We start from the raw sequence: 25,003 nt of genomic DNA, 5'->3' as shown, positions 1-25,003 counted from the left end.
AGTGGCTCAAAGACTGAGCCACTGATTGAGCCACCTGTGCTGATGAAGGGACTGATTGAGCCACCTGTGCTGAAGCAGGGATATCCATAACACCTAGCCTGCTGGTGACCCTTGAGGACGGGGTGTGAGACCCCTGCATTAGGGCTTTGTGGTTACCTCCCATCTATGAAGCAACAAGTTGTTGGAAAACCACTGCCTAGAAATCAGAAGCTGTTTATTTTGTAAGCGAGATATTTCACACGCGGGTTGGAAGGCGAGTCAGCACCGAGGCGCTGGCAGGAAGCAGATGGCGCTGTGTTATTTATTTATTTCATTATTTTTAGCTCCAAAACATCTCATAGAGACGTTGAGCTTAACTGAAACGCCAGCACCCCCTTCTATGGCCACGGTACAAAGAACTCGCCCCATCCCAGCTTGTGTGAGATTCCAGCTGACCAAGAATGGGAAAATAAACTGGGTGTGTGTTTGCACTTAGTAATTACGGTGTTTCGGCGTTAACCCTTCGCTGGAAGATGGGACCAGCGTCTCCTTGCCATAGACTCAAATTTTGATCCATTGTATTCGAATGTTGAGTTACCGGCGGGTGATCTCAGGATGTATTGGGGGTCAGAAGACTGTTTTCAATGACCACACTTAACTTGCCTAGTAAATACTGCAGTATTGTCTACAGCTGACTCAGGAGGTGCCCCCGGCGTTTAACCCCTCAAGTGCTGAAAGATGACAGCAATGCCTTGTTCTGCAACATCACAGGGTGTGTCCTTGTGACAAATCACCGCTCTTTCTGATAGTCCACGTTAGGCGCTGCCAGCTCCGGTTTATAAGTACACACAGTGTGAGATTGTAAAATCACAAGTGGCCGGAAGTTGCTGCTCTAACTTCTCCCACCATAAAAACAGGACAGGCCGTGTATTTAATCACTTCTGTGCGCTCAACTCGTCAATCTTACTGGAGTCGCTGATGAATTAGTTTAGGGCAGGGGTGCTCAACTCCAGTTCTCAAGCTCCCCCCAACAGGATATCCCAGCTTCAGCACAGGTCCAAGACTGAGTCTCTGATTGAGCCACCTGTGCTGAAGCAGGGACTGATTGAGCCACCTGTGCTGAAGCTGGGACTGATTGAGCCACCTGTGCTGAAGCTGGGACTAATTGAGCCACCTGTGCTAAAGCTGGAGCTGATTGAGCCATCTGTGCTGAAGCAGGAAAATCCTGAAAACCTGACCTGTTGGGGGAGGGATCGAGGACTGGATCAGTTGTACTCTACTTACTGTTTAAGTACCGAAAGTAAGTTATGGCGAGTAAAAAAAAGTGACAAAACCCCTCCTCACACAGCAAGTGCTCATCTGCATGTCATTACCCAGAATCCTTGGTTGCAGGGGAAGCATTGTATGCAGAGTGACTGAAGAAAAGAAGAAGGTTTAAATAAACGTATTTACTCTTTAATGGAAACTAGAAGCATTGTAATCAAATTAGAGGCGGAACAAATTCCTGCAGTGTGTGGTTCTGGGTATTTTCCTTCCGGTCCATCAGCTGCTAAAGAGGGTCAAACCGCACTTCCCACCTCCTCGCTCTCCCCCTCCTCTATTCCCCCATACATATCTCTCCCCTCTGCCCCTCGTTCTTAACCCACTCTCTCCTCTCACACTCTTCCCCCCCTCCGCTATCATTCAATTAACTCCACGCTCACTCAATCCCCCCCTCCTCACACTCATTCCCTCCTCCCCCCCTTGCCACACACACAATTCCCCCCCCCCCCCACCACACACACACACACACACACACAATCCCCCCTGATGCCCATACAATTCCCCCCACAAAATACATACAATACTGCCCCCATCCCAAATACATACACAAACACTACCCCTTCGATTGAGCCACCTGTGCTGAAGCAGAGATATCTTTAAAACCCTGATCTGTTGGTGGCCCTTGAGGACGGGAGTTTGTCACTCCTGCTCTATGGACTAACAAAGTTGTGCAGTTTTGCACGGAATTCTCTATGCAGACAACTACCTGTTCTGTCTACCTACTGTAGGTGTGTTGATGTCACTGTTTCAATCGCTGTGGCATTGTGTAGAAAATAAGGTATGCTGTTATTTCAAAGTCGCAGGGTTTGAATGAAGAAGACTTGCAGAAGAAAGATACAAAATAAAGAGCTCATTTTTATTTTCAGAAACAGTTAAAAGGCACAAAATAAATATTCCTTCATCCCGACCTATGACATGGAGTCCTCTCGACGTTATCCAAATCCGAGCAGTCACTTTCCCGATATTAAATGAGATGCCATCACCCCATCCATTTCAAATGATTAAACATGGAATATTTATCCGTGTTCTCTCCAGTTAAAAAATGGTGAACAGAGAGGCTTTGAGTTGTATAAAATTCACATTATAAAAATAATAATCATCATCAATGCTTATACATTTATATACATCATTTTTTTTTTTTAAACCTATTTAGACATATAGTTCATTTCCAGTGTTCATACAAAAAAAGCAAGACCTAAATCAATGAAACATAAAGAAAAACTGTATTCAGTTTAATCGGAGCATGAGGGAGAAACAAAGCACTTAACATCTTCACTGCTGGGAGTTCAGTGCTTTCTAGAGCAGGCATCCCCAAGCCCCCCAACAGGTCAGGTTTTAAAGATATCCAAGCTTCAGCACAGGTGGCTCAATCAGAGGCTCCACTGATTGAACCACCTGTGCTGAAGCAGGGACTGATTGAGCCACCTGTGCTGAAGCTGGGATATGCTGGTTATATTAATTATCTGTTGGGGCGGCTTGAGGACTGGCGTTGAGCTCACCTGTCCTAGAGTAATATGTAATATAACAGTATCTATATGTATCTATATGTATCTATATGTGCACATAATTAGTATTAATGGAGAATAACATGTGTACAAATACTGTTTTTGCCATATCATTTTTGATGGTCAGGTTTCTTTTGCAATGTGGCTCAGACTATATATATATATCTATATATATATATATATCTATATATATATATAGATATCACTTACTTTCAGGAACCATTTAACACCTCTAGCCATAAATCTCATTCACACCGGGGGAAGGACAAGCACAGATAACATTCCAAGAGACACTGTTTTTAAGTATACCCTTGCTTGCTTCATTGTAACATCGCCGGAAGAAGAGATCAGTGTATCTCGAAAGCTCGCACAAATAAAATCATTTCGTTAGCCACAGAACGGTATCATCTATTTATTTTTTGATTATATATATATATATCTGCTAGAAAAATAGAAAATGTTTCAGATTTACCAATAAAAAAATTATCATTTAAAAAATTATATATATGTTACAAGTAATATAAAAGACAAGCAAACCTTTAACAATTTATATTTAAATCTCTGTAACGAGTACCAAGTCAAGTTTAGTTCCCTAGAAATAACTAGCACATTTTGCCATCAAGCTGCTCTTTCCAAAAGTTAGCAGATTTAGTCAATATCTGACGTCCCCTTTTCAGCTCCCCTCAGTTGGGTGGGATGGGGGAGACCTTCGCTTTATGCCAGGTGTTGTCAACTCCAGTCCTCAAGACCACCACAACAGGTCTGGTTTTCAGGATATCCCTGCTTCCAACACAGGTGGCTCAATCAGTCGAAGACTGAGCCACTGATTGAGCCTCCTGTGCTGAAGCAGGGATATCCTGAAAACCTTATCTGTTGGTGGCCCTCGTTGAGGAGTGGAGTTGCCCCTCTGTCCAAGATCAATGCGTCTTCTACAACTTATGGACAAACTAGAAAAATATACCATTTTGTTTAAGGATACACAGTAGTAAGATACACAGAGTAACGCCAACAACTCAGACTGTGATCTGCTGATTTTCTCTGTAAAACACCCTCTGCAGTGTTGTGCAAGCGTCTGGGTGGAGGCGTGGAACTTGATCCATTTGAGGCTCTGGAAGCAAGTGCAGGTTTGCGACGCTGTAACTCTTTGCCGAGTCCTCAGTGAGCTGCCTCAAGCCAAGCTGCTCAATCTGGAAATACAGAGGAGAGAAGCTGAAACGGCCGGCAGCCCTGGCAGCTCTGAATGGGAAACACACGAGAACCCTAACGCTCAATAAATGTCACATACGCTGCATGGGTTATTTTGCAGGAGCACCCAGCACAAGAATGGACTCGTTTCGGACACGTTTGTTGTTATCTGCAATTGGTTTGGGAGAATGACGGACAGATCGGGTGACAGGAGGAAGGGCGCATTGTATCACCGCGAAAACAATTTGTAGGGGGGGGGGGGAAACGAACAAAAAATGTTTTTTTGTACATTTTTCCTTTCTTTGGGAAAAATAATGTTTAACAGCGTAAACTTTTAGGGTGAATATGGTGTCTCAGTTTAAATCATCAGCTCGTGTGTCAAGGATATGCAAGAAAAAGCGAATGGGGGGGCCAAAAGGCTCACCCTCGTAACCCCATCCAGTGCTGAAGGAGTTAAACATCATGTAAAAATCAGCTCCACAAACCAGTCAAAGAGCCGTAATCTCACAGACCCCGAAATATAAACTGCCTGTTTTACACCATTAACATTCATGCGCATAGCGCCTTTTGGAGTCAATCAGAGCCCAATGGCAGAACCGTGTCATGTCTTATTGTCCTTCTAGTAACTTTAAAGCAGCTGTCCAAGCTGCCGTTATATGTGCAGTAATACAATCCACACAATGATAAGTAATTAGCTAAGTTGCCGATCGATCGGCAAAGATTTGGCTCAGGGGTTCACTAAATGGTTGTCAGTGCAGCAGAAGAGGACCAAAGATGCAAAGTCCTGTGGGGAAGATCATGTGACCAGACAGTCATTAGATACAATTGGTGCACTGCTAGAGAGAGGGCGGGGCTCAAAAAGGGGTGTGCCAGAGCCTGTTTCCGAAGAGCAAGGGGATGTGACTTTGTAAATGGTTGCTACAAGTATTTTCTCATAGTACAGAACTGATTTATTAAAAGTAAAAAAAATACACGTGTAAGATATTGCTTGGTCGGCAGCTTTAGCCATACTTCCTTCTTGCAGCCTGACTTGTGGAGGGGAGAGTCGCTTACCTGCACAATGATTAATTTGAGGTGCAGCGGCGTAGAGTCTGGGAACTCCTCCCCGAAGCACAGTGTGACTTTGCTCTCTGGAAATCTCCCCTGGGAGCTGTAACAGTGCTGGAGTTCTGCAAGGAGACCCGCAAGGTCATGAGGTCCTGTCTGGAACAACTGCTGTCCGAGTATACCCTCATGAACCGGTTGCCAAATCCACGTTGCAACCCCGTTAAAAAACGTTAACCCAGGAGTGCAGGAACTAATTTTTGAGTGGGGGTGCTGCACTTAGAAAATAAGTAACATACATCATATAAGGGGTATAAGTGCATACATCATATAAGGGGTATAAACCAGGGGGAGCTGCCGCACCTCTTGCACCCCTACTTCCACCCCCCTTGTGTTAACCCATTGGTTGCTAGTAAACCTGCAGGGCACCTCCACCTGCAAATGGGTATGACCTTTTTAACTCTTTACAATAGGAGTGGGCAACTCCAGTCCTCAGGGGCCACCAACAGGTCAGGTTGTCAGGATATCCCTGCTTCAGCACAGGTGGCTCAATCAGTGGCTCAGTCGAAGTATTTGTCATCATAACTCTGTGCCCGGCACACACTTGAAAAACGAGAAGTAACTCTCAATGTATTACTTAATGGTAACACATTTCATTAATAAATAAATAATATTCCGTTTCTTGATTATTATTATTTAATTTGTTTTAAAGGGGGTGCTGAAAATATTTCCTGGAAGCACAAGCAATCTGCATGCGACACCTGCATCTGATTTGGGGCAAAAGTGACCATGTAGTTAGGACACTGGCCATTGAAGTGGGAATAGCTGGAAAAATATACAATTCAAACTGAGTGAAAGTCTCCATAACCCGCTCAATCGTTGAGGATACTATATAAACACAGAAAGCTGCCCCATAAATCAGAGCCATGTTCCCTACACAGTGCTCAATGTATACAATGTGTGCATCATTGGTTACTGCAACACAACTTATCTCAGTCAGCACCCTAGTCACGTTGTATCTTAGTTACCCACTTACCTTTGCCCTGGGACTTACACGGACTGTTTGCGCTCAGCAGCTGCATGTTACAGCTATGTAACATGTAACATGTGGCAGTCATATAATGACTTAATATATTTCTTGCTGGCAGAACGTGACGATTAATGAAAGATTACAGCGCGCTCCCTTCTGCAATAAAGGGCCGAGTATCACTCTCCTTACACTGCAGCCCCGAGCCGACTACAGCTGCAGGATTCAATCGGTCTTATTCTATAAAGGGTTATCGCGGCATTGTGAGACTAGCGCACGCAAAGCCCCAGTGACGTCACTAGGGGTTTCCGTACGGCAGCGCTGAATCGCCCTTTATAAAATAAGGTCCAATTTGTCTACATTTTACATTTACTCCCAAGTTCAAAGGTTGGTGCAGTTCTGCGCCTGGTTATAAGGTAACAAAATGCCACGTTTCAGGCTGCATATAGGGAAGAGGGCAGCCTGAAACGTGGTATTATCTTTCCATGTGGTGTGGCCACACCTGTGGACACTAGCACCCTTGAACATTTCAAGATTTCCTGTACGTGTGCCCCTTTTGTATTGTTTCTCCATGGGGCTGCACCTGGCTATTCCATCACTGGGGATCAATTTGTATTATTTCTGCATCACAGGTGCTTCTGAAATCACGTCCGTGTCCTTCTGCAGAGAATTGGGGCAAAGACTCATCGCAGATCCACCACGTGTGTGCATGTTAACTGATGCTCATTCAAGCCACAAATGTGATTCATAACTCAGCGTGACGCAAAAATGAAGCAGACGGTTTCCTGAGCATTTCTGACCTTTTAACCCTGACGAGCCAAAGACACGGGTCAGCCTTTGTGTGAACAAACATACCAACATGGAGAGATTTAGGAGTAGCGTTTAGTTTGAGAGGGGACTTGCTGTATCTCCTTTAACCCTATTAATTACAGAGAAGTGATACGTTGCAGGCTCCTTTTGCAGTGAATTCATTGCAGGAACCCCACGTGGAAAAGGTTCATGGGTCAATTGGCACCAGCTGAAAACTTTTTTTTTTTTAAAGTCCCCCTCACCCACATATTATTATACAAAGTTGACACTGTATGCAGCACTGTACACAATGGAATGTACAGAAGAGCTAGCAATCAAAAGCAATGATGTGTGGCATCCTTTGGCCTAACTGGTTCATTTGCTTCTAGGGGTACAAAAGGGGCCCTTTCAGTCGGTATAAAAACTGTTATTATGAGTTACAAAGCTGCTCCATTTGTAACAAATTATGTGAATTATAGCTCTCTTCAATTCAAATATAGCATTTTGTCTTATGATCTAATAATGCAGGGGTGGCCAACTCCAGTCTTCAAGGGCACCTCCACCTGCAAACAGGTATGACCATGTTAACCCTTTACAACAGAGCTGAGCACTGAGCCCCTGATTGAGCCACCTGAAGCACAGATATCCTTAAAACCAGACCTGTTGGTGGCCCCTGAGGACCGGCGTTGACCACCCATGATATAATGTATGGTGGCTGAAGCAAAAGAAGATAAAGTGACATCACCAAAATGACAAGGACTTCTATTCGGGACAATGCCTTATAGTGTTTCTTTTTCTCACGTGGCCCTTTCCCCACGCCCCCAATAAACATCTGTAGCAAGATCCAGTGACTTCCAATGAGCACACGGCCATCTACACCCAACGCATGCGTTTGTGCCAACGTGAAGACTCTGCCTACCTTTTAAAAACAGATTGGTATCAAATATCTTGACCACTTCATCCCTGTCCAGCTTGGCAGATCGGTCTTTATACTGCAAGCAGTTTCCGCTCCAGAACACCCGTCCCTGACACAGCCGCTTGATGTAGACGCCAGTCCTGTTGCTGAACAGAAGGACTCCCCTGTCCAGGTGCCCAAACAGCTTCTTGGTGACCTGCTTCTGACGCTCGCTCGTGATATATTCAGCAGACGGGAAGCGAATGTTCTCCAAAGCGTCCGGCCCATAAGGCTTCACTCCGCTGGACTGGTGCTGACCCGGAGATATGCGGCACCCTTCCATGTGCGAGGTGGACACGTGACCCATTAATTTACCTCCATAGTAAAACTGGATCGCCATCTGGGATAAGGCTGTGGGGCGCAGAATAGAGAACACGTCTGAGAATTTGAAGTATCTACTTTGGAATCCCTATTACACGGATTGCTAAATGGGACTGAAGCTGTAAGTCATGCATCAATCGGAGGAACGCATACAATGAATTAGTCTGGTAATCAAACACAGCCCACGTCCAGCGTATGTTTCGGAGTTTCCTAGCATTTCTTTCTATTGTTTATTTTGGCTTAGTGAACATTTCATTGAGACCAGAAACCCGACATGAATCACAGTACCCTGCTACCTCCCGAAAATGAACACGGCTTAGTGAATCTGCCACTTTTTACCGTGTTAATTTGTAGCGCTTCACTGGACAGTGAGAGATCAGGCTGGGATCCAACACACAGGCACAGATACATACAGGCAGATGCAAACACAAACACACACATACACAGACACAAACACAGACAGACACACACTTCTCCTTTCCTTGGGTCAGAACAGTATTGATTGAGCAAAACTCCAAAGATAGGTGCCTTCTCCCATCATCTGCCGTGGTCACCAACAAAAGGTATTATTGTCCACTGCTGCGGCCCATGCTGTGGCCCATTTTAACTAAACAACCTCCTGCCAAAAAGACACATTCCACAGCTAGAAAACACCTTACAGTCCATTGACTTTAATGGTGTGCAAGGAGTCTTCCGACCCTGGGAGGTGCCACGTGGCTGAAGACTTCTTGGTACACGTGGCCCTATATGCACATCCGCATTCTAGGTACCTTGTATCATGAACAACAAATTCCACGTTGTGAGCCGATTCACACGTCTCAGACCGGTCCACAAACCTGCCGTTCCCCATTATCTCTTAGCATACAGTGCTTGAACAAAGACTGCTCTACTTCCAGTAATGGAACGCCATATATTGCTGGTAACTCTCTCACATTTATCTTATCAGCTGAATACATAGCTTTCCAGGAAAGCCATATAATACTCAAAGATAAGAGGTTGGCGACCTGTACTATGTACGTTACCCCACCTCTTGTGTAAATACAGCAAAATATACGGGGTCAACTCATTTATAAATTACAGTCCATTTTTAACCCTTTGGTTGTCAGAGGGCTTATAAAGTAAACTGTTTATTATCTCTCATCCTGTGTATTCCATACTGAATTGGAGAGGCCCAGAAATATACAATTGCAGGACAACAATCTGCCTTACCTTGGGAAACCGGTTCGTACGAGGCATAGGGATCCAGCGCCGGCATTCCTGCAGGGAACGCAGGGAAAACAGAGAAGGGAACATGTCATTTCAAGCTTATTTCCAATGCGCCATATTTTGTCCAAATTAATATCACTAGAAATGCCAGAAGCTTTATTTATGGGTGGCAAAGTTTTCCTCGAAAGTAGAAAATACTCATTTAAGCAACACAATGCGTCTCCTGAATCTCCTAAGGTTTTAGGGCAAGCCAAACAATATTATATACCAACCCTACGCCAACATAATTCCCTTTTGTGTGCACGTGCCTGCACAGCCCTAATATCTGGCATGGCCAGCGATCCCCAAAAAGAGGTTTGCCCCACTCATCTAAGGCTGCGGACATAGTGCACGCGCGACAGTCCTGGAGATAGATTCGCGCGGCTGTCGCAGAGCGATTTCTGTCCTCCGTTGACGTGAGCGATGGGGAGGCGTGGCCGTGACATCACCAGGCTGGTTCGCCCTCATTTGTTCAAAAGGCAACGTGACGCGGCCGTCGCACGAAAAAAAAATCTAATTAATTTGCCTAATCCTAATCCTGCCGCGCACGTCGCATAGCACGCAATATGGACGAACTGGTGCACTTAATGAATTTGTTCATGCCGCGCGCGGTCACTATTGCCGCAGCCTAAGTGCAAACAGGTTACCCATCTCCACATTTTCATATATAACGGGGCTGTCCCCTTGCTGGTAGATTTTGGACTACAACAGGGTGATAAAATGTACCTTACTACTACTTTGTTTGTTTTTTTAAAAGCCTAAACTACCACATAGCATAAACCTTTAAAAAAAAAACTGGTGCCTGTGCTGAAGCGCTGTGCTGAAGCACTGTGCTGCCACTTGGAACTCTGCTTACCGGCAGTGTGAGGATATATCCACCCATCGTGGGCTGACTGCTTCTGACAGGAGTCCTTTGCTGGAGAAGGGCTGCGTTTTATTATAGCCAGGTATTCCTCTGTGGATGTCTGAGAAAGGGAGTCTAATTTAGACCAGTCTATAATAATGGTAAAGATCGGGTATTTCCGTGCGGTGTGTTATTACGGTTTATACCGAGCGTAAAAAACAAAGATGTTTCACGTACTGTAAAGATGGTTTGTTCACATTCTAAAGACTGCCTAATGTTCCAAGAAAGTGCGATCCCAGACATGCCTTGGGATGGAAACAGGAGCTGACACCAACATTAAGGCTTCTTTCATTCACTGCAACTGTGCACAATTGGAACAGAATCCAAATGTATCCCCTGTAACCTGCTCCCTACATATGCTAGAAGCCCCTTTTTCTGTCTCAATAAATAGTCCCCAGCGTGTATTGCTCAGGCATCGACTCAAATTCACTCAATGCTAAGCCTTAGCACTTCTTAAGTTGCACTGACTTCACTTATCGATACGTAGGGAGTGCTAGGGCTTAGCACTGTTTAGCAAATCTGGGCCAGGATTTCTTCTTTGTCAGAACCCGGAACCTTCTACCAAAACCGCTCACCTCCATTTCGGACGAGCTGCACTCCATTTCTGTCACTTCGGCCAGACTGCTGCCCCCTGCTTTACCTGCCGAAAACAACGAATCAAGCAGAAGGTGAAAGATGTGCAGACGGGCCTGCAGCGCGTGGCGTGCGGCTAAAGCCGCGCTTATAGTGCCGGCGACGCGACGTCGCCTGAAAACAAATACATTGCCGCCAGCGCGTGCGCTTATAGTGCGCGCGACGGCAACAAAGCGACGTCGCCGTCGCGGAAACTGGAAGCCGGCAAAATTTGATTTTTCAAGGGCTGTTGCGTCACGTGACGGCCCTTGAACAAATCAAATTGCCGTAATCCCGCGTCCTCGCCGAAACATAACTTTTGCCGGTGGTACAATTTGAATTTCTAACTTAGAAATGAGGCTGCCGGAAATGAAACCGGGTTTGTTTGATTTAAGGCACAGCTTTAGTCTTACAACCTCCGGCGGTGAAAGGGTTACCCTGTATAAAGTCACCCTCTAGGGTTGTGGTCTTTTTTTATCTTCAGCAGATATGGGCCCTTTACAAACAATCATTGTATATCAACATTTCCTTGGTGCAAAAGGTGGGCGATAAGTCAGGCACCAGGTTAACCTAAGGAATCCAATCCTCTAGAAAGCAGCTGTGAGCTTTTATCTCACAAACCGGGTGCTATTCGTTTCCCCAGATCCGAAGCTGGGAGGAGACTTTGATAAATAACCTGTTACTGTATCTCAGTTTACACCCTGTGATCTATTTATCAAAATGAACATGCTACTTTTGTATACTAATAACGAGTATCCACAAAGATCTAGCCCAGAGAGAGATGGTCCCAACACAGAGACGCAGGTCTCCAGGGAATGGACCATGTTGATTTTGCCTGGTGCCCCATAACCAGCCTCAAATTAGAACACCCACCCGTCGGTAACTTACATTTCTGCTCCTCTTCTGGGACAACCCTATAGACCTTGTAAGGCTCAGAGATGTCCAGTTGGGATCGGTCCGTCACCTCCTCGAAATCAGGACTCTTGTTCAGCGCACAGCGGAGACGCGTTTTCCAAGTTGCCGGTTCTGCTTTGTCCCCTTCTTTAAATTTTCCTTTGAAAACTGCCCAAGCCTGGAAAAGAAAGCAGGTGCTACCTTGTCATTTCTTTTCACTGTATCCCAGTTGTTATCTCACGTTGGGACCAACCCAGTGTTATTTCGCTGTCTATGGAGCAGTGCACTTTGGCTCCAAGAGAAGACATTTGTTTTCTCTTCTACTGTAGATTAACCTTCAGCGTGACCTTGCGATGTGCTGATTATGTCATGGGCATTTGCACGTTTTCTAGGGACAGAATGGTCAAAACGGAAGTGGCGCCCCCTCTACTTCCGTTTCTGCCGTCCAGGCCGGAGAGCGGTCATATGATAGGACATGCCAGAGATCCAGCAGCAGTCCCCAGGACAGTAGAAGTACATCTTCTGAACTGAAGGGCTGAGGGAGTGGCTCAGTTGACTCTGAGCAGAACGACACTGAGTTCAAATCCTGGGGTCAGCTCGTTAAGACCTTGGGCAAGTCACTTTATCTCCCTGTGCCTCAGGCACCAAAAATAAATAGACTGTAAGCTCTATGGGGCACGGACTCGTGCCGGTAACATTCCTTTGTACAGCGCTGCGGACACTGTCAGCGCTATACAAGAAAGAAAACCACAATTATTATTGAAGTTAAAGAATCCTTTAAGGGGATCCGCATTAGGTTTCCTTGTAGATGAAATGATACGGTACAGAGCTTTTGAATTCCACCTAGGTTTTGTCTTCAATTGTTCACATTTTTCTTCATGTGACCATGGGATGGGTATTAGGAGAAAGTAATGATAGACCATGGGATGGGTATTAGGAGAAAGTAATGATAGACCATGGGATGGGTATTAGGAGAAAGTAATGATAGACCATGGGATGGGTATTAGGAGAAAGTAATGATAGACCATGGGATGGGTATTAGGAGAAAGTAATGATAGACCATGGGATGGGTATTAGAAGAAAGTAATGATAGACCATGGGATGGGTATTAGGAGAAAGTAATGATAGACCATGGGATGGGTATTAGGAGAAAGTAATGATGGACCATGGGATGGGTATTAGGAGAAAGTAATGATGGACCATGGGATGGGTATTAGGAGAAAGTAATGATGGACCATGGGATGGGTATTAGGAGAAAGTAATGATAGACCATGGGATGGGTATGAGGAGAAAGTAATGATAGACCATGGGATGGGTATTAGGAGAAAGTAATGATAGACCATGGCATGGGTATTAGGAGAAAGTAATGATAGACCATGGGATGGGTATTAGGAGAAAGTAATGATAGACCATGGCATGGGTATTAGGAGAAAGTAATGATAGACCATGGCATGGGTATTACTCCAGGTCGCTCTCAGCACATTGCACAAACAGAAATCCCTTCCCCAGCACAGAATATTTGAACGCAGTGTGTTCTTTGCCCTGCAAAAGGGAAGTTGAACTGTATGCTGCTATTTTCAATATTAACCCTGCGCTTTTCAAAAGCAACATCGTACAATATGCAAATATAATTTCACTACGGCTCTGTGTGTTTTCAATGTGTGTGTGTCATTGTTTGGTTGCCATGGCAATATGAAAGGGAAAAATGATGAATAAAAAACCGGGATCTTCAACTGGTCGACCGCAAGCCAAATGCAGCCCGCGATGGGCCCTAAAGCAGCCCGCTATGGGCCCTAAAGCAGCCCGCGATGGGCCCTAACGCAGCCCGCGATGGGCCCTAACGCAGCCCGCGATGGGCCCTAACGCAGCCCGCGATGGGCCCTAACGCAGCCCGCGATGGGCCCCAACGCAGCCCGCGATGGGCCCCAACGCAGCCCGCGATGGGCCCCATCGCAGCCCGCGATGGGCCCCAACGCAGCCCGCGATGATCCCCAACGCAGCCCGCGATGGGCCCCAACGCAGCCCGCGATGGGCCCCAACGCAGCCCGCGATGGGCCCCAACGCAGCCCGCTATGGGCCCCAACGCAGCCCGCGATGGGCCCTAACGCAGCCCGCGATGGGCCCTAACGCAGCCCGCGATGGGCCCCAACGCAGCCCGCGATGGGCCCCAACGCAGCCCGCGATGGGCCCCATCGCAGCACGCGATGGGCCCCAACGCAGCCCGCGATGGGCCCCAACGCAGCCCGCGATGGGCCCCAACGCAGCCCGCTATGGGCCCCAACGCAGCCCGCGATGGGCCCCAACGCAGCCCGCGATGGGCCCCAACGCAGCCCGCGATGGGCCCCAACGCAGCCCGCGATGGGCCCCAACGCAGCCCGCGATGGGCCCCAACGCAGCCCGCGATGGGCCCTAACGCAGCCCGCGATGGGACCTAACGCAGCCCGCGATGGGCCTTAACGCAGCCCGCGATGGGCCCTAACGCAGCCCGCGATGGGCCCTAACGCAGCCCGCGATGGGCCCTAACGCAGCCCGCGATGGGCCCTAACGCAGCCCGCGATGGGCCCTAACGCAGCCCGCTATGGGCCCTAAAGCAGCCCGCGATGGGCCCTAACGCAGCCCGCGATGGGCCCCTCTTCGTACCCTCATCCCTGCTCTCCGCCACCTCCTCATCTCCGTGACGTCACGTTGTCATGGCAACGTGCCGTCATGGCGACGCGACGTCGCTATCCTGAAGATGAAGGAGGAGAAGCCGGAGAGCAGGTGGGAAGGCGGTCGTTGCGGATGTGACTTTCTTACTTTGAATATGGACGCGTCCACCTCCTGGTTGTAGTCCTGCTTCCCCGCGTGCTTCCACGGGATACGGAAGAGGCTTTTCTCGTCATTCTCCCACACGAGCCCCGGGTAGAAGCCGCTGCTGATCTGCTCTATCAGCCACTGCCGGAGTCGCCTGCCGGTGTTACGGTCGCACATCTGTAAAAGCCCAAAAATACGAACAATAGGTATTTTATTACTTAAGATTCCCCATCCCAAAGGCAGGAAAGAACACAGACTCTTAAGCAGGGGAAAGTGGTGTAAATCCTATCAGTGGGTCTCTTATCGACCATGGACAAGTCAATTTGTCTCCCTGGGTGTCAGGCACCAAAATTAGATTGTGAGTTCTTGGGGGAAGGAATGAGTACTTCAGTATTAGGTGATACCTTTTTTATTTGGACTAACAATTGATATTCTAAAACATTGGGGCAAGGAAAAAGTGTGAACCTGATTTCTTACGCCCTCTTGGGTTAACCCCGGTTAGGAAACTCACTATTACTAAAGTCATATTGTGACATTCATCTGATTAACCTTCGCTGTGACCTGAGTACCTATTTTCTTTTTCAGTTTCAGTTTTAGTATGTTGAAAGTCAAATTGTTGGAATTAATTCCCTGTGGGGTGTAGCTAATCAAACTAGTTTCACTTGTCAGAATGAATTTGGGTCATCAGGAAAAACACAAAAAAAGGCACTGCAGAGAAGGGACAGGTTTTTATAGACGGATTTAGGGTTAATATTAAAAAGGGGCACGTCATTACTACACAATTATAATATATTACCCCAGGGGATCTGAATTTCAGTCCTCAAAACCTACCTAACAGGTCAGGTTTCAAGGTATCCCTGCTTTAGCGCAGGTGGCTCAGTCAAAGATTGAGCCAGCTGGAATATCCTGAAAACCTGACCTGTTGGGGGTGTGATAACCCCTATATTACCCTTTAAAGCCATACTCCGGCAAAACCTTATAACACTGTATGACTTCAGGTTAGGGAATCGCTTACTGGCTTAATCTGTATTGTAAGTGGAACATTTGTATTACCATTTGAGTTGACATCAAAAGAAGAAGTCTCAACGTCAAAAACCATCAAGCACAATGAATTCTGCATCTTATCTGAGATTTAAAGAGGTTTGTGTATAGGGATATTTTTTTAATCTAAAATAGCAGGCGTTACAGTAAAGGAAATGATCATATAATTTGCAGCTCACACAGAGAAAATAAACATAGGGACGAAGGAATCCCCGTACCCAAGAGCTTACAATCTAAAAAAACACATTCCTTCCAGTACAAGTGCTCTGTGCATCCCCATTAAATGATGGATTATAAATTGAGACGAACTAATATGAATATTGTACAGTCAGACATTCTACTGGGTCTCCAACACGTTTACTTATAACACAAATGATCGTTCAATTATATATTTAAATATATGTTGATATATAATGTAATCATATTTGATTATATTATATGAGCACAATGCTTTCCAATATAGGTTTCCAAGCAGAAAATGGACTAAGCCCACTCGTGTCTCTTTGGTCATGGACATGCACAATGGGGATTAACCAAACGTTGTAACTAAACTGTACACACCTGCTAGGAAGGCAGGTTGAATCTGGAATGTGTCAAAATGAGTACACCTGCACCTGTCATATATTAGCTAATCTTTTTTAAAGTTTTCGAGTACAACATTTTTAAGGATTTTCTATACAACTAAAATGACAAACATGGTGTGATGACTATTTGTACATATCTGGATCTTTGAGTCTTTAAAAAATAAAATAATAATTACCACCTATATCCGGGTTCTCACTGTAAAATAAATATATTATAAATGCTATCCGTGTGATATAGAGAGATTATATATATATATATATATATATATATATATATATATATATATATATATATCATTATATTGTTGGCCCATAGCCTCTACCTGCGAACTTTTGTTGTAATTTGTAATCTGATACAAAATAAATCAAAGCACAAACCTTTCCTTATCTATATAACTCCAAACTAGCATATAAACCAGAGACCAAACAATATCTAAAAGCAACATTCGCCTGCAATAAAGACACGGGGACTGCTCCCAGTTATTACACGTGGCAGAGCAGTGTTGCTTTCACCAAAACAGTCCATATTTTATAACCTAGAAAACCAAAATGTTTATTTAAAAAAAAAAAAAAAAAATCCTTTTGTCTATTGTAGGTTTAAACGTGAAAAGCTGCTTTCCCTTAAACTTGCCAACATCTCCGGAAGTGAAGAGGTTAATACAAATTAACCTCCCTCTCCCCCTCCGCAAATACAGACACCTGCCATGCACCTGTTGGATTCCCTATGGTGCTTATGAATTGCAGTGAGAAGTGATGTCATCATGTGCAGCACTGTGAGCAGCAGCGGTAACAAGAGCCCCCAATATACCTCTCTCCCAGTGTCTGCAGCGGCCTCCTCTGTGTCCCAGCTCCAGTTACAAAGCAGTGTCCCAGCTCCAGTTACAAAGCAGTGTCCCAGCTCCTGTTACAAAGCAGTGTCCCAGCTCCAGTTACAAAGCAGTGTCCCAGCTCCAGTTACAATGTATCACAGCAGAGTCTCAACTCCAGTTACAATGTATCACAGCAGTGTCCCAGCTCCTGTTACAAAGCAGTGTCCCAGCTCCTGTTACAAAGCAGTGTCCCAGCTCCTGTTACAAAGCAGTGTCCCAGCTCCAGTTACAATGTATCACAGCAGTGTCCCAACTCCCGTTACAATGTATCACAGCAAAGTCCCAACTCCTGTTACAATGTATCCCGGTTACAATGTATCACAGCAGTGTCCCAGTTACAATGTATCACAGCAGAGTCCCAGCTCCAGTTACAATGTATCACAGCAGTGTGTCCCTGTTACAGAGCAGGACACAGCATGCTCACTAATACAGGGCGAGGCCCTCCCACTGCCTGATGACTGACAGAGGATCCATCCAATAGGAACCGGAGTCCCCTGACAGCTGTCCAATAGGAAGGGGAGGACGAGAAACACTTTCTGCTAAGTGCTATCTTTTCCGAGAAACAGATCAGTGTGTGACTCGCAGGCTCCCAGCACTGACCTCCTTCCCACACTCTGTGTGACCCCTTATCACACCCCACACCCCACACCCACAACACCCGTGCTGCACGCCCATGCCTGGAGGCTTTAAGCAAAAGCAAACGGAAGCATTTTTTTAATACAAATTCATTTTTATTTATGAAAAACAAAAATTCTACTTTTATGAATGATAATTGTTTTGATTATAGTAGATTATTTGTTTTCCCTTTACATTTCCCTCATGCAAGTTTTAAAGCAGCAAAACATGTCAAATAGTATTATTATTATTTTAAACAAATCAGTTCTGTAGTACTGTATTAGATAATAGTGAATGTTTATTATTTATTTTTATTCAACTTTTAATGCCATTTTTAATTAGTTTAAATGTACTGAGCAGCCTTTGATTTCTATAACAGGTTTTAGCACACCTCCCCAGCAGTGCAAGATCTTTGCAATACTTTCCTGTTTGTGATCATTTGTTGCCAATGTTCCCAGCAGTTTGAGCTGCAAACTGTAAAAATAGATAATGTTACCTTAGTAATATAAGGATACATTGTAGCTGCTGAGTTACACTGACTGAAGGATTGATTGAAACTGAAAGGCGACCATTAAGTTCGGCACACAATCAGGGTTTTTACAGATTTATAACAGGAGCACCAAACAATTGCCGGCTTAGGTAAGAATGTAGAATTATACATTGTCACACGCTTTACATATTAAAAGGGGAGAAAAAGTAGTATTGCTGTATTATTATCAAGAACTTCATTCTCCCAATATGGGTACACAGTAGGTATGCACCTGCAGCATGGAGGTGTGTCCGATGAACCACACATTTAACTATATGCATATAATGTTGCATTGATAAAACACCCATTGATTTGTATATACGAATATAACATGCTCAGTTGAAAGGAAGATTTACCTCATCAAAATATTTATCGCATCTATCTTTAATAAGTCATTTGTTCAGAGCAGAGATTTGCAAAAAGGCACAAAATGCGCATGCAAACATTTTTGACACCAATTCGGTTACCTGCAAAACGCGTCACCAAGCCTCAAGTAGCTAATAATGTCGCCAAATTCATAAGCGGGAACATCGCAATAAGCATCTCAAAGTAAGCTGCAATGCGCGCTGACTAAAATGCTTGGCGTTAGAATTCTAACTCAGTCGTGGCTTTTTCTGCGACGCGACGAGGCCACGTTTCGCATTGATTGGTTCCCAACCCTCATGTCAAATTTCTGCACATCTTTAGTTAGGAAAGTGCTGAAATGAGTCAGGATTCTGATCTACAAACAAGATTATGCGGGGAAGACACACATATAACAATAGTGAGTGTATATTTATTAGGTGGGGCAGGGGTTCTCAACTCCGTCCTTAAGACCCCACCCCCCAAAAGGTCAGGTTTTCAGGATATCCCTGCCTCAGCACAGGTGGCTCAATCAGTCTCTGCTTCAGCACAGGTTGCTCAGTCACCTGTGCTGAAGCTGTGATATCCTTAAAACCTGACCTGTTGGGGGGGTCTGTAGGACTGGAGTTGAGAACCCCTGAGGTAGAGGAAACCCCACCTTCGAAAATAGGTACATTGTCTCACAATGCTTTGCTGGGCTCACCGGCAGGTAAAGGGTCACCCTTATTAGTTCAAATGAGACAAATGGTAATAGCGGGGTTTTTTTTCCGTTTGGGATGTGGGTGGTAAGAAAGTATAATAGATGTAATCTCAGTTTATCTCACACTTCCTATTACTTCCTATTGATATTAGTTACCCACTCTGTTCTCTATTCTTTTTCATGGTTTTCCATATCAACTTCCTATCAGGTCAGTTCATACAATACGCTTCTCCCCCATCACTTCCCCTGCTTTTGTAGCGGCCGTTCCTGCTTCTTGATTAAGGTCTTCTGTGTATCACACAAAAGATAATACAAATCTTACAACATTTTCTGGTGTGTTCGCGTTAACTGCGTTTTACACATCGAATCGGTTTGTTCCAAAAACTATTCTTTTAAAGCAGCTGCTGTTTTTTGTTTGTTTTTTTCCCCCCAATATGCGCATCAATACAATCCACAGAATGATAAGAAATGAGCTAAATTGCCAGTCGATCCTTTCTTCTGTGATTGATCGGCGAAGATTCGGCTCGGGGGTTCACTAAATGGCTGTCAGTGCAGCAGAAGAGGACCAAAGATGCAAAGTTCTGTGGGGAAGATCATGTGACCAGGCAGTCACTAGATACAATTTGTGCACTGCTAGAGAGAAGGCAAAGCTCAAAAAGCTGTGTGTCAGAGCCTGTATCAGAAGAGCAAGGGGATGTGACTTTGTAAATGGTTGCTATAGAAACAAAAAATTGTATATGTTACGTTCTAATATATAAAAATGTCATTTAGAGTTGTTTAAAAAAAATGCTGCAAGTATTTTCTCATAGTACAGAACTGATTTATTTATTTAAAAAAAACACACACATGTAGGATAAGGCTTGGTCTGCAGCTTTAATAAGCTATCTATAAAGTAAAAACATCAATCTTATTGTTGCTGTAGCAGCCTTGCAGAAACCTGATTGTTCAGATGTGCAAAACAGGACTGGTATTTTCTACACAAAAAAAAAAATAAGAGAACATTATAAACTCCCGTTTTCCTTTTGGTCTCTACAAGTTTCTTCTTTAATGTGTCAAGAAACAGCGACCATAACAAAATGATATCATAACACACAAGCAAAGGTAAGTCAGCAAACACACAAGGAAAAAGGTAAGTCAGCAGACACACAAGGAAAGGTAAGTCAGCAGACAGACAAGGAAAGGTAAGTCAGCAGACACACAAGGAAAGGTAAGTCAGCAAACACACAAGGAAAGGTAAGTCAGCAGACACACACAGAAAGGTAAGTCAGCAAACACACAAGGAAAGGTAAGTCAACAGACACACACGGAAAGGTAATTCAGCAGACACACATGGAAAGGTAAGTCAGCAGACACAAGGAAAGGTAAGTCAGCAGACACACATGGAAAGGTAAGTCAGCAGACACAAGGAAAGGTAAGTCAGCAGACACACAAGGAAAGGTAAGTCAGCAGACACACAAGGATAGGTAAGTCAGCGAACACATAAGGAAAGGTAAGTCAGCAGGCACACAAGGAAAGGTAAGTCAGCAGACACACAAGGAAAGGTAAGTCAGCAGACACAAAAGGAAAGGTAAGTCAGCAGACACAAAAGGAAAGGTAAGTCAGCAGACACAAAAGGAAAGGTAAGTCAGTAGACACAAGGAAAGGTAAGTCAGCGAACACACAAGGAAAGGTAAGTCAGCAGAAACACAAGGAAAGGTAAGTCAGCAGACACACATGGAAAGGTAAGTCAGCAGACACACACGGAAAGGTAAGTCAGCAGACACAAAAGGAAAGGTAAGTCAGCAAACACACAAAGTTGTAAGTTAGAGCCCGAGATAGACACACATTGGGATTTACCCGATAGGTATGAGTGGAACCAATTTAAGACATGTTCCCCTGTTCCAGAGCACCCTAGCTTGTTTACCAAGATAACGTGATCAACAGTATCAAAAACCTTTGCAAAATCTAGGTATATTGCACCAGTAAGTTGCCCCAGTTCCATTCCACACTGAATCTCATTGCAATCTAGGCCGCAAGCTTAAGGCAAAGACCTTCAAGGTAACATTTTCAGAAATACTACCAGCGCCATGCGCTACCCCGGGGGAGGCAGTTGGATCTTTTAGGTTAATGCATGGCTAAAAAAAAGTGGTGTAGGAAGGAGGGGTTTGGGTTTTTAGAGCACTGGGACTCCTTCTCTGAGAGGTGGTATTTTTATATTAGGGATGGGATTACAGTACACTTCAATAAAGAGTGATCTTCTGTGCTGGGAGAGAGGATGTTAAAAAGGTTGGAGGAGATTTTAAACTAGGAGGGAGGGAAAAGACTGAAGAAATCGTTATAAGGAAAAAGCTAAGGGTCAGGGGGTGAAGTGGGGGGGAAAGGGGAATTTAGTACGCAGGGAGGCACCCATATTAAATACAGATAATACTATTAAATGTCTAAAGACCAAGATCAATGGGAGTAGAAAGGCAGGAGCAGATAAGATAACAATAGCGCAGACTGGTAAAAACCTTAAGTGCATGCTTGCTAATGCAAGAAGCCTGGCAGATAAAATGGGGGAGCTTGAATTAATAGCTAGAAAGGAGCCGTATGTCTTCATAGGCATTGCTGAGACGTGGTGGGATGAAACTCATGACTGGGCAGTTCATTTAGAGGGTTATTCCCTTTTTAAGAGGGATCGACTAAATAGAAGAGAAGGTGGTGTATGTTTATATGCTACTTAAACCAGATTTAAAACCTATTGTAAGGGAAGAGGTTTATGAGGGGATTAATGAAAATGTAGAGATTTTGTGGATAGAAGTTTTCAGTGGAGGTAAAAGTACAAAATAAATGATTGTAGCGGTAAGCTATAAACCATGGGTGCACAAACTGGGGGGTGTGCCCCACCCCGGGGGCGGGAGATTTTCTGGGAGGGGCGCGGTAGGTACAGATGCCCCGCGCTCTTCCCGAAGGCATTTAAATGAAATGACGGGGGAGCGGCAAAGGCCTCTGTAACTTCCCTTACCTTGGCTTCGGCAGCTTCTGGCGATGCATCGCCATGGCAACACATGGTCAAATTATGCCACGGCGTCACGTGACGTCAGAATGCCAGAGACAAGGTTAGGAGGGGCGGCAAGAGCAGGGGGAGGAGAGCCGGCAGGGGGGAGCAGGGGAAAGATTTTGTGCACCCCTGCTATAAACCCCCAAATATCTCTGATTTTGCAGAAGCCAAACTAGTTTTGCAAATAGAGAAGGCAGCAAAACTTGGACATGTTTGCTTAATGGGTGATTTAAATTTTCCGAACATTGACTGGAGCAATGAGATTAGCATTACAACTAAAGGAAAATTTTTTTTTGGGTGTACATGATCCAAATTATTGCACAGCCAACCAGTAGAAGGGCATTGCTGGTAATATCAAACAATGTAGAAGTAAAAACAAATATTCAAGTCAGGGAACATTTTGAAAACAGTGATCATAACATGGTCTCATTTGAAATAAACTAATCAAAAACCATGTAACATGTTATACAGTTTCAACAAAGACTCTTAATTCTAGAAAGGCAGATTTGATTAAACTAAGGAAGAATCTACAAGAAATACATATTGGGTGTGAGGTTCTTGCAGGTAATAAGTCTAAAATAAATTAGTCTAAACCAATGTGGCTAAATAAACAGGGAAGAGAAGAAATGGAAATGAAGAGGCAGACCTTTAGATTCTTGAAGTCAGAAAGGATGAAGGCATCGTATCAGAATTATAAGGAACGTTGCAGAAGGGCAATCAGATTAGCAACAATTGGAAACGAAAAAAAGATTGCAATAAAAAGTAAGATCAATCCTAAAAAAAATTCTTCATGTACATTAACAATAAAAAGATTTGAAAAGGGAATATAAGACCCTTTTAGTGGGAGATAGCCAGGCAAATTATTGGAGATAATGAGAAGGTGGAATATTAATTACATTCTTTGCCTGTGTATTTACCAACGAGGAGTCAATTGTAACCACAGTTCAACAGGTGGAAGCCACAACCTCAATATTAACTAACATTTTGTTAACAGAGGTAGAAGTGCAAAGGCAGCTTCATAAAATGAAGGTAAATAAGGCACCTGGCCCCAATGGCATACATCCAGGAATTCTTAAGGAGCTAATATTCAAGAACTTTATTTCCACAGGCTCAGTACCACAAGATTGGTGTAAAGCAGACGTGTTGCCTGTATTTAAAAAGGGAGATAGATCCCAACCACGGAATTACAGACCTGTAAGCCTGACATCAATAGTGGGGATGCTACTTGAAGGTTTAGTACGGGATAATATCCCGGAATGCCTAATGGGAAATAAAATTATTAGTAATATTCAGCATGGATTTACAGTAGGTCATGCAGAACTAAGCTTTCTAGTTTTTTTCCGGAGGTAAGTAGGAATTTAGACCAGAGTAATGCAGTTGATGTAGTCTAAATAGATTTTGCAAAGGCTTTTGATACAATGCCACACAAGAGGTTATTGTACAAAATAAAGGAAATTTGTCTGGGTAAAAATATTTGAACCTGGATTGAAAACTGGTTGAAGGATAGACAACAGAGAGTTGTCATAAATGGAACCTTTTCAGGTTGGGCTACAATTGTAAGTGAATTACCTCAAGGATCAGTACTAGGTCCCCTGCTTTTTAACTTGTTTATTAATGACCTTGAGGTTGGCATAAAGAGCAAAGTCTCCAACTTTGCTGATAGCACCAAATTATGTCAGGTAGTAAAATCAGACCAGGGTGTAATATATCTTCAGAAGAACTTGGATAAACTGGAAACTTGGGCATGTAAATGGCCAATGGGGTTTAATACAGATAAATGTAAGGTTATGCTTTTTGGACGCCAGAATAAACAGGTTACTTACAAATTAAATGGAAAAAAATGAAGTCAATAATTGATGCAGAAAAGGATTTTGGTGTGATGGAAGACAGCAGGAAGCGGTTCTACCGGATTCCTACCCTTCCTGCATTGTTCTATATGTTACGTGTAAACAAAAAGAGAAGGGAGCACAGATTCAGTACAAACAGCAGCTGATAAATAGACAAGTATTGTGCTTGTGATGGAAAACATTGCATGGTGATGGAACGACAATGCTGGATATAATAATGATATAATACTAATACGCACACGGCTATGTGTGAGTACACAGGTGGGAAATGGTTTCTATAAAGTTTTCTTATCCCAGTGTTCTTTCCAATCAGACGTTGTCTGACGTCAGACCTCAGTCACGCGGGTTCCCAAACTCCCGACAGGAACAATGAGATAGTACTTTAAAAGCAGGTATTTATTACACACAACGTATTAAAATAACTTACTATAGATCTTTAACTGATGGTGACAGCACTCCTCCGGTACTCTGCGGGACCCCTTTGCTCCAGCTACCGCGTCCGGTATCCACTGTAGGAACGCAGATGGAACGCAGGTCTGCCGAAGAGATACGGTGGTCGTCAAGGTTTAAAATTGCACACACGACGGAGCTGTGTGGTATTGTGTGTGTGACATTTGCCTGTGCCCTTGTTCAATGTTAGTATAGGGACCTCTGTTGTGTTCAGCAGTTTTGAGAATAATGCATATTTACGTATATTAATTCATGTCACAGCATGCAGACGGCGACGGATCGCCAGAGGTGCAATTAATCAGGATGTGTTTGGTCGCTTGACATCATGCTCAGGGATCATTGAGTAGTTGGCACAGGCAGCTTCTGTTGATGCTTGCCTGGGAACTTTGTGTGTTACTGGTTCTTGTTAATATAATTCCCTCTGGGCAGAA

At 44.3% G+C, this 25,003-nt stretch overlaps 1 protein-coding gene across 2 annotated transcripts; it reads right to left on the bottom strand.

Moving 5' to 3' along the window:
• Positions 1–2,132: 2,132 nt before the first annotated feature.
• Positions 2,133–24,751, bottom strand: IRF8 (interferon regulatory factor 8). 2 transcript variants are annotated; one of them, XM_075576467.1, is made up of 9 exons: positions 24,550–24,751; positions 14,580–14,753; positions 11,778–11,961; positions 10,853–10,917; positions 10,230–10,338; positions 9,338–9,385; positions 7,772–8,158; positions 5,046–5,161; positions 2,133–3,994 (listed from the first exon to the last, which is right to left on the bottom strand). In XM_075576467.1, exons 2-9 carry the CDS (start codon positions 14,751–14,753, stop codon positions 3,821–3,823), a joined length of 1,257 nt encoding a protein of 418 aa, XP_075432582.1. In that variant the 5' UTR covers positions 24,550–24,751; the 3' UTR covers positions 2,133–3,820. The 2 variants fall into 2 exon arrangements, with proteins under 2 accessions (XP_075432582.1, XP_075432581.1); XM_075576466.1 differs by lacking the exon at positions 24,550–24,751 and adding an exon at positions 17,010–17,638.
• Positions 24,752–25,003: the final 252 nt, after the last annotated feature.

This window comes from Ascaphus truei, chromosome 19 (genome assembly GCF_040206685.1).
Source record: "Ascaphus truei isolate aAscTru1 chromosome 19, aAscTru1.hap1, whole genome shotgun sequence".
Taxonomy (NCBI): Eukaryota; Metazoa; Chordata; class Amphibia; order Anura; family Ascaphidae; genus Ascaphus; species Ascaphus truei.
Note: the sequence above shows the minus strand (reverse complement) of the source record. Positions and strands in the feature narration are given on the sequence as shown.